The following is a 10000-nucleotide window of genomic DNA, read 5'->3' as shown; positions in this document are numbered from 1 at the left end:
ACTGCAACCTAGATGACTTGGGATCAGCTCATCACTAGACATCAAAAGGAGCCAATTAGCAAAGGTGGGAGTGAGCAGTCACTGCAGGCTCACTTGTCCTGGTGGGAGAGAGGTGGTTTGGCTAACTACAGTGCAGGCACTTAAATGGCACATGAATGTTTGCTTGGCCCTGCCAAGCCAAACTCATGTGATAGCCTTCACAGGGCATAATCAGGAATGTATACACTCAGGTGAAGACAAAGTAGGTCCCAGTATTTTCATCATGCACATCAGCCACCAGGAAAGGATTAGAACCTAGAAAAAATGCTTATGGTTAGATAGATGATAGCTGTGATGTGACTAGCTCCTCGTCTGGTGATGGGGAATGAATGTGCACAGTCATGGTTAGCATGATAGCTGTCTGGCATGAGGACAGAAAAAACATAACACATTATGAAGATAATCTGTAAATCTGTCTAAATACTTAAAAGCTGGAGGCAGAACTTCTACAGAACGTAAACACATCTTTCAGAGGGTCCTAAAATATTATCAATAAAGGGGATGAATATGTGAAAAAAGGAGGAGGAAAAAATACTTAACACTGTCTCCCTTCAGAAACACCAGAACAAACCAAATCAAAAATACTCTGCATTAACTGTAAAGCAACTTCATAAGCCAAACCTCCCAAAGTAAGAATCCTCCTGAAATTCTCAAATTCAGGAAAGAAAACAGAAAAGGCACACACAGACAATCACAGCCAAATTCCACAGAATCAGCAGACCAAACAAAATTGCTATAAAATGATGACAACAACTATAATCATACTTTGATTGAGAACTTTTGAACTAAAGGAAGACTTCATCAATTAAAGAAGGTGCCTGTTACCACTGTGGAACTAGGGGGTTAGTCTAAGTGGCATGTTGTGAATCATGCCACGGTGTCTATGTAGGCAAAACAGAAAACTGGCTTTGGACAGGATTTACAAACATGCCTATAATTATAAAGAAAAAAGATAATAAAAATGCTTTGAGAAGTCATGCCCAGAGATGTGTTGACTTCAAAAGCTTTTCTTTTTTCCATTTTTCTTTTTGGTGTTGGAATAAATTGAAGTTATCTGAAGGAGAAGCAACTACGAAACAATCAATACTGGAGTATCGTGAGTTGATGTGGCAGTTAAAACTGAATGCAACTAAAACACTGGGACTGAAAAGACATGACCAGTATTACTAGTGTGCTGAAACTGCAAAAAGCAAAAGCTGTGTGTGAATTAAATGAACACATTTGATGCATTTCTATAAAATCAGTATCTCTCAGGCAAGCAGTTTTATGAATCTGGGGAATGTTTATGTTTTTTTGTATAAAGGTTATTCATCATATGATTATGATCACATGATATGTTTTTCAATTTAAATGTGAGTTGAATTACTGTGGAATGTTCTGATGAAGTATGTTTTCAATGAAGGAAGAAAATGGTCAACCATAACTGTAATTGCAGTTCTTGACATCTCTAGTTTTCTTGTTGGTTTACAGTTATAGTTGATGCTACAGGTTTTATACATATTTTTAGATATAGTACTAGTAGAATCAGAAGCTTTAGAAAGAAATTCCCTTCTTTCTGCAAAATATTTTCTCAGAAAAAAGCAACATGAGAAATTAAAGCAAAGTTCTAACCATGTGTGGAATACAAGTTAATTTATTGCTTTGAAAAATACAGTGTGTTAACTGCTGTCCACATGACGGAAGACTCTTTAGTACTTTCTCATAAGCATTTCACAGCTTAAACACAATGCGTACATATTTATCACAACTTTAATCACATGCAAGTAAGAAAGGCAGCAGGAGAACTTGCACTGTTCAATTAAGGTGAGTAGCAATCCTTGGAATGAATGCAGTTCTGAGATATTCATACTCTGCATAGCACTGAATCACAATAAGACCTAGCTGACATGCCTAAGAATTGCTCACCGATTTAGTATAGACTTATATAAAATGTATACACACCTATTTGTTTGGTCAACAGTGTGTTTGGTTGACATCTGTTTAGTTGAATGTATTTGGTCAGCTATACAGATGGTTGACTAGTGTGTGAGACTGCACAGTTCCCAGGGTGGTGGAATATTCTCTATCCCAAATTTTGTATGATCTTGGTGTTAGTATATATAATTAGTACGGGGGGTGTGGGGCACAGGGGGGGGCTGGCCCCCTGTAAAAAACAATGCTTTTTAATTTTTTTTAATTTTATTTTAAGGTTTGCACGCACCAAGGTTGTTTCTCAGTGCATGCTTAGTAATGCATCAACATTCTCGTTTAAAACGTATTGTGGTTTGTGTTTCTGGTGTTGACATTTCTGTTTGTCGATCAAAAGAAGGATAAACTGTACATCTGTATGAGTGCAAAACCATGTGTATATAACCTAAGTTTTGAAAGCAACATTTAGCACTGTAACACTATCTTGTCTGGAGCTACGATATTCTGCTGTGCAGATTATTATAATAAAGAGCAACATAATACTCTCTCCAGCTGGAGCTGTGACACTGTGTATTGCATTTTGAAGCAACACAAGAATGAAGTACATGCACACATAAACACACAAATGTATTACTTATATGCTGCTAATTTTAACTAGCCACAGTAGGACAGCTAGTTTTCAGTCGTTTAAATATTCTGGCACATGGTACCTAATACGACATCTATCTAACTGGTGCTGAAATATTTTGCTTCTCACTTTATCAGATGAAACAGTAACAAACGTCGGTACCCATCATATAGTTTCCTGACTCTAACAGTGACTTAAGGGGTGGAAACGACTAGAGTTGTGGCATTATAAAGACTTTAAAACAAAGAGGGACGCACATAGAAATGCACAGAGATAGATGCAGATGCATCTGCGTACACACACAGCCATCCATCTATCCATTTATATTCAGTTACACATTCATTCACACACACACATATATATATATATATATATATATATATATATATATATACATATATATATATATATATATATATATATACATATATATATATATATACACACACACACACACACACACACACACACACACACACACACACACACACACACACACACACACACACACACACACACACACACTGCACAAGAGTACTTACCTAGATTAGCAGTCAGAGCAAGGTAAAGCATTGTACCTTAGAAAGTACAGTTGTGTACACTTACCATAAATGTAGATGTTAAGTGTATTCACTGTTGCAGTCATTACATTTGGGTAATCTGCTGGCAGGTTGCCCTCAATCGTCCTGAATATCAAAGTCTTGGGTCCTGCGTCGGTTGCTGTCTCCTCTTCCATGACGTCAGGTCGTCAGCGGTATAAAACATGCAACCAATTCCATTTTATTCAGTTTTTCTTGCCCCAGATGTCAGGTGCCCCCCAAATGGGGAGCAAAATATGTAAATATAAACAAACAACAATATATATGTAAATGCACTTTTAGCAACATAAACTTTACCTTCATCTAAAAGCAAATACACCACAAAGGCTTTAGAATATAGTGAAGGAAAGAGAAGTTCTAGAAAAAAAAAAAGGGGTGGGGATGGAGGGTGGGTAACCCGGACTGCAACAGTGAATACACTCGAACATCTACATTTATGGTATGTGTACACAACTGTACTATGTTCTTCATGTTTCACTGTTGCAGTCATTACATTTGGGTAGAATCCCAAAGCTATGGACGGGAGGATGGAACTAAACAGCATTAGAAGCAGCTATAAGGCCGTGCAGAACTGCAGTGGCAAAGCCTGCCCTGGACTTAGAAAAGAGAGGCAAATGATAATGCTTTGTAAATGTATGAACAGAGCTCCAAGTAGCAGCTTCTAGAATGTCTTTGGTTGGAACTCCTCTTAGAAAAGCTGCGGAGGTAGATGCAGCCCTGGTGGAATGTGACCTGATTTCCTTGGGCACCGGTTTATCATGATGCAAGTAGCAGAAACAAATGCAGTGGCTTATCCACTTTGAAATAGTCTGCTTTGAAATAGCTTTCCCCTCTGATCCTGCAGCAAATGCCACCAGTAGTTGCTCAGACTCTCACATATTTGGTCCTGTTTTAAGTAGAATCTTAGTTGCCTGTGTACATCCAAGGAATGCAGAATCCGTTCCCCCTTGTTCTGAGGATTTGGGTAGAAAGTTGGCAGGTGAATAGTTTGTTTCAGAGCCACACTGAATACCACCTTAGGCATAAAGGAAGGTTTGGTCCTGAGGGACACCCTGTCTGGATTAAATGTAATAAAAGGCTCCACAGCCATAAGGGCCTGTAGTTCTGAAACCCTTCTTGCTGAAGTGGTTGCCAAAAGGAAAGCAGTTTTCCAAGATAAAAACTTTATATCCGCAGTAGCTGCTGGTTCAAAAGGAGGCAGGGTGAGTTTTTCCAGCACAAAATTGAGGTCCCATGCAGGAGCTGGTGATCTTCTGGGAGGCCTTACATTTTTGGCCCCTCTAAGATACTGTTTTAGCAGAGGATGAGGAAAAGATGGGAGGCTCTGTGTTGTAATGAGACGAGATGGCAGAGGCATGGATTTTTATTGATGAAAAATATAAGCCCTTGTCAAGCATCCGATTTGCTGTGTCCATTCCTTATGTTTGGTTCCAAGCACAGAATCTCTTCCATTTATCAGTATAAGATTTTCTAGTACTAGGCCTTCTGGCTTCCAAAATGACATCCATCACAGATTTACTGAGAGGTGTTGTTTGAACAATTACATGATCAGCCACTCTGCCAGGTTCAGAGTTTGGAGATGATTGTGCAGAATTTGATTGCTCTGCTGAGATAGTAGATGAGGTATTTGAGGCAAGTACCAAGGAGGGAGTTGAGATATATTCCTTAGAATTGGGTACCAGTGCTGGCGAGGCCAGTCCAGGGCAATTAGGATCATTTTTGTTTTTACCTGTCTGACCTATAGTAAGACCTTGGGGAGAAGAGGCAGAGGAGGTAAGGCGTAGACTGATAGGTTTTTCCAACTGAAGGATAGGGTGTCCACTTTCCATGCTTGTCTGTGATAAGTCCTTGTGCAAAATTTGTCCAGTTGATAATTTTGGGGAGAGGCAAACAGATCTATGTCTGGACTCCCAAGACTTGTGGGTCCAGTTTCCACTCGTGAGGTTCCATAAGATTTCTGCTTAGATTGTCTGCCAGAGTATTTTGTTTTCCTGGCAGGAATTGAGCTTGAAGATGTACTTGGTAAGTCAGGGCTGTGTCCCACAATGCCATGGCTACTCTGCTAGTCTGCAAAGGGGGTAGGAATTTGTACCCCCCTGCTTGTTTATGGACCACATAACTGGGGTGTCTTCCGTCTTTATCAGTAGTTGTCCTGGATAAAGTAAATCCTTGAAGGCTGTCAGGGCATTCTGAACAGCTAACATCTCCTTCTGGTTGATATGCAGATGCATTTGTTTTAGGCTCAATATGCCCTGAATGCATCTCCCCGCCAGATGGGCTCCCCAAGCATAGTCTGATGCATCTGTAGTTAGGGTTTGGGTGGCAGGGGGTAGAGTGAATGACCGTCCCATGTTCTGGTGACATGTCTCTGCCCACCAAAACTCCTGTTGTAGGCAGGGAATGAGAGGGATCATTGTTTCCAGACTGTGACAATGTTGACTCCATAAACTTTTTAGATACCACTGTAGTTTCCTCATATGCAGTCTTGCATATGGAATTAGTAGAATGCAGGATGCCATGAACCCCAAAGCCTGCAGAATTTGTCTTGCAGACAACTGGGTTTTTGTTGCCATCTGTTTGAAGTAAATAGTTGGTTGCCTTTGTTTGTCTGGCGTGAGGTATGCCATCTGGGCAGTTGTATTCAAGCTTGCACCCAGGATTGTAATTTTTTGAGAGGGTACCAGTTGTGATTTCTTTTTGTTTACTGTGTATCCTAGGTATGTTAGAAGCCTTTTTACAAATGCCAGATGTTGAAGAAGAATGTCCTTGTTTTCTGCTTGAATGAGACAGTCGTCCAAGTAAGGATAGATTTGTATGCTTCTTTGTCTGCAAAATGCAATTACTGGTGCAGGCACTTTGTAAAGACCCTGGGCGCAGTAGATAAGCCAAAGGGCAGTGCAGAGAATGGGTAATGCACGAAACCAGCCTTGAAACAGAGGTATCTTCTGCATGATTCTCTTATTGGGATATGCAGGTATGTCTCTTAAGTCTAGAGTCACTAACCAAGCATTCTTGCCCAGCATGGGCAGAAGCTGTTGTAAAGTCAGCATTTTGAATTTTGGGATGTCCAAGAATGTGTTCAGAATTGATAAATCCAGTATTGGACACCAGGCATTGTCTTTTTTTGGGTACCAGGAACAGTCTTGAATAAAACCCTTGCCCTTTTTCCTGTTCTGGTACTGGTTGAACAGCCCCCATATCCATGAAGGATGTAACTAGTTTCTGTGCCTCTGCCCATTGATTTTGTGGCAGATCTGGCCAACCGTTTGGAATTGGCAAGGTATGGAAATGAAATTTGTACCTCTGGGATACTATGTTTAATACCCACTTGTCCTAGGTTATTAACTGCCAATTTTGAGCATGAAGTGCTGGTTTTCCCCCAAGGGGGCTGCCAAAAGATAAGTGCTTGGTGATGGCAGAGGGAAGTCATTGAGACTGCTTACTGTAGGATTGTGCTTTGTTTCCTCCAGATTTGGAGGTAGAGGCACCCCACTGCTTTGACCTGTAAGAACCATGTGATTGCTATCTAGAGCCTTTTGAGCATCTGGATTTGCCTTGTGAGGCTCTGCTGGACAAAGGAAAGGACCAATTGTTAGTAGGCCAGTGTCTACTGAATCTGGGTGGCTGCACTTGGAAGAAATCTTTTACAGTTTGCATAGATTTAGCTTTGTCTTCCATTTTCTTTAAAACCTCTTCTGCCTTATTACCAAACAGAGTACCATGCTGTAAAGGTGCATCCAACAATTTAGCTTTAACATGATCAGGCAGATTTTGCTCCTTGAGCCAGGCATGTCTTCTAATCACAGATCCAGTAACTGCCGCCCTGCAAGAGGCCTCCAAGGAATCAAAACCACATTGCAAAGTATGCTTTCCAACCTTTTCTGCTGCATGCAATAATTCCTGTAATTCTTTATTTTCCACACATTCAGAAATCAACATCATTTTCTGTTTCAATAATCCCATAACATGCTGTTGATATTTAAGCATATGAAACTGGCAGTTTAAGGCCCTAATTGCCAAGGTTGCAGATGTATAAACCTTCTTTCCCCATCTATCCAGCACCCTGGAATCTCTATCAGAGGGGGTAGATTTCTTGGCTGAAGAGGTCTTTACACCTTTGGTACCCTGCAAGATAGTTTCAGGGTCAGCAGCAAGATTTTTGAATAAAAAGTTGTGGGAGTCAGGAACCCTGTAATATCTGTCTGGCTTACTAGGAGCTGGAGGCAGGGAATCAGGAGCCATGCTAGAGTCCGAAAACACATCATCTACAATGTCTAACACAGGAGGTATAGCCAAAAGCCTATGCTGAGGAAAAGGGAGGAAATCCCTAAGCCTCTTTTTTGATTCCGAGAAATCCTGACTCTCCCAATGAAAATGTTCCCTTAAAGTATGCAAGGTTTCTCCAAAAGAATAATCTTCAGGAGGAGATGCAGATGGGATGGATTCTTCTGCATCTGAATCCTCATAGGGTGGTATAGAAAATTCCTGATCAGAAGAGGAATCAGAAGAAACAGAAACCTGATCTGATGATTCATAATCAGTGTTTTGCCTAGGCCTCTTATCAGGAGGGGGTTGGGAACCCCTGATCAAGGTAATTAAGTCCTCATCCATTTTGATCATCTGTTTTTTAGGCATAGGGGCCTGAGCACATGGCTCATGCGTCATTTTTTTAGCCTTAGAAGTTGTTTTTGTTTAAGCTGGCGTCGGTTTTATATAGAAATGTTGAGGCCTGAAAACACCCTCATAAGCTAGTACCTGTTCAGCGGCTTCGGACCCATCCGAGGGAGAGACATACGTGGCACAATACTATGAGAATCTCGCAGCATACCGGACTCCGCATGGGTCTCGGTAGAGGCCTGCGACTCAAAAGTAGTGGGTATTAGGGGCTGCGAAAGCGCCTCACTGAGTACCAGTGAACCGGCGACTAGCTTAGGAGAAGCTTCGTCGTCAGCTTATCTCTGTCCTATTCTTTGCATTTTTTGTGAACTCCAGTAGTCGGATTGCTATCCGACGACATTTCAGGGTAATTAAATCTGTTTCCAAAATATTTTGAAGCAAAGATATACGGACACTTAATAGTGCACTGGTTAAATCTAGCACAAAACCGACAGCAAGGGATGTTTTGATCTGGGACTAGGCAAGGAATACAGTACAAATGAAAATCCTTATGAGGTATTTGCTTCCCACAAGTAATGCAATTATTAACTTTTACTGACATCGGTAAGGAGCAAGAAAAAGTTTCCCTAATGGGGTACTTAGCTTTAGTTGAAGACTTCGGTTCTGAAACTCGAATGCGAAAATTTCAGGAGTCGGCCGACCGGCACTTGCGAACTGCTTCTGCTTCGGGCATCGCGCGGCAAGAAAGACTGAAGAAAATGGTGTCTGCTGCATGTTTATACCCCTGATGTCATGGAAGAGGAGACAGCAACCATCACAGGACCCAAGACTTTGATATTCAGGCCGACTGAGGGCAACCTGCCAGCAGATTACCCAAATGTAATGACTGCAACAGTAAAACACAAAGAACATCTGCTCAGTCTCTTCAACACAGAATGATAGGTGCAATGCATATAACAACTGTATGCACTCAACACTTTAGGCACTGGTCTGAAAAAATCTCTGAATATCAGGTCTATGTAAGGATCATTTCAGAACCTGCAGCTGGGTTGCTTCACAGTCTAATCTACATAGGTTGAGCTTTCAAACTACAGCATTTATATGCACTGAAAACCACTGCAGCTCTGCAGGGCATCTCTGTATTACACATCAGAGACAGTTTACTGAACTGCATTGTTTCATGCACATTAAACAAAGCCAATTCAGTGATTTTGTGTAAAATGCAAGATTTCCATGAATTCCACCCAAGACGTTGAAGGTAAAACTTTCAGTCAGAGAAGATGGCCATTTAAAGAGCTGTATCTAGAAAAAGGCAGGGAATTTCATTTAACAAATAATACTAATGCAATGTAGTCCAAAAATTCTTTACAATACTAAAATGAAAAAAAAAAGTAAATAAAAAAGCTAAGCAGATGACCTCAAAAGCTGAAGAGAAGCTTAGTGCTGCCTGCATTTATACAGGCTCTCCTGCTAGCAACCAGTTGAATAACTGTAGGCAGAGTAAGCCCACAAGCATTAATCATAATTAATACAGCTTTGACTTCAGACATGCTATTGACAGCAGGCAAGCAGCACTGCTGTATGCTACGGCACATTCAGTTAAAGGTGCAGAAAAAGTACAGTTTACTGGAAAGAGGTCGGTATGAGGAAGAATTTTACTTCTCCCAAAGTGCAACAACCTCAGATTATATTAACTAGGCAGCTGAAAGTGACAGTTCCCTTATGAGGAGCTTTTACTCCCATACGAATATTGCCAGTTTGTTTCACAGTTCAAATGCTGTTTCAGGCAACGGTTTCATTCAAAATGGCACCTGAATCCTTTGTTTTGTTACTATATGTCCTACACCTGATGCCAAGGAGTTCTGGGATTACTCAAATATGCAGCATGACAGCAGAAGAAGACTGTGAAGGCAATGCATATTTTATGACACTGGAATAAGTTTTAACGTATACAAAACACACTATTAGTTTATTTTGTAATACAACTCCTGTTTAATCTTTACTACTGGAACAGCTTACTCAATCTATAACTTGCTAGTTAAATACTACTACAGCTATTGTATTCAAAGTCTACCACTCACGCACTAGATATCAGATTGCTGTAGCTACAAAGTCAAAGAAGAAAAAAGGCTGCAGTGAAATCGTAAATGCAATAAGTGGAGAGGAAACAAATCTATCCATACCTTCTGGTACTGTTGAAAAAGGTAAG

At 40.6% G+C, this 10000-nt stretch overlaps 1 protein-coding gene across 1 annotated transcript in view; it reads right to left on the bottom strand.

Moving 5' to 3' along the window:
- KIF6 (kinesin family member 6) overlaps positions 1-10000 on the bottom strand; it is a 4303753-nt gene that overhangs the window by 3862038 nt on the left and 431715 nt on the right. The window contains exon 4 of the mRNA XM_044084863.1: positions 9975-10000. This exon is cut by the window's right edge and continues 122 nt beyond it. Coding sequence (XP_043940798.1) covers positions 9975-10000 — 26 coding nt within the window. The remainder of the gene's footprint in view (positions 1-9974) is intronic.

Source organism: Protopterus annectens, chromosome 1.part1 (assembly GCF_019279795.1).
Source record: "Protopterus annectens isolate FY-2018-M chromosome 1.part1, PAN1.0, whole genome shotgun sequence".
Taxonomy (NCBI): domain Eukaryota; kingdom Metazoa; phylum Chordata; order Ceratodontiformes; family Protopteridae; genus Protopterus; species Protopterus annectens.
This window is presented reverse-complemented; position numbering and strand designations above follow the sequence as displayed.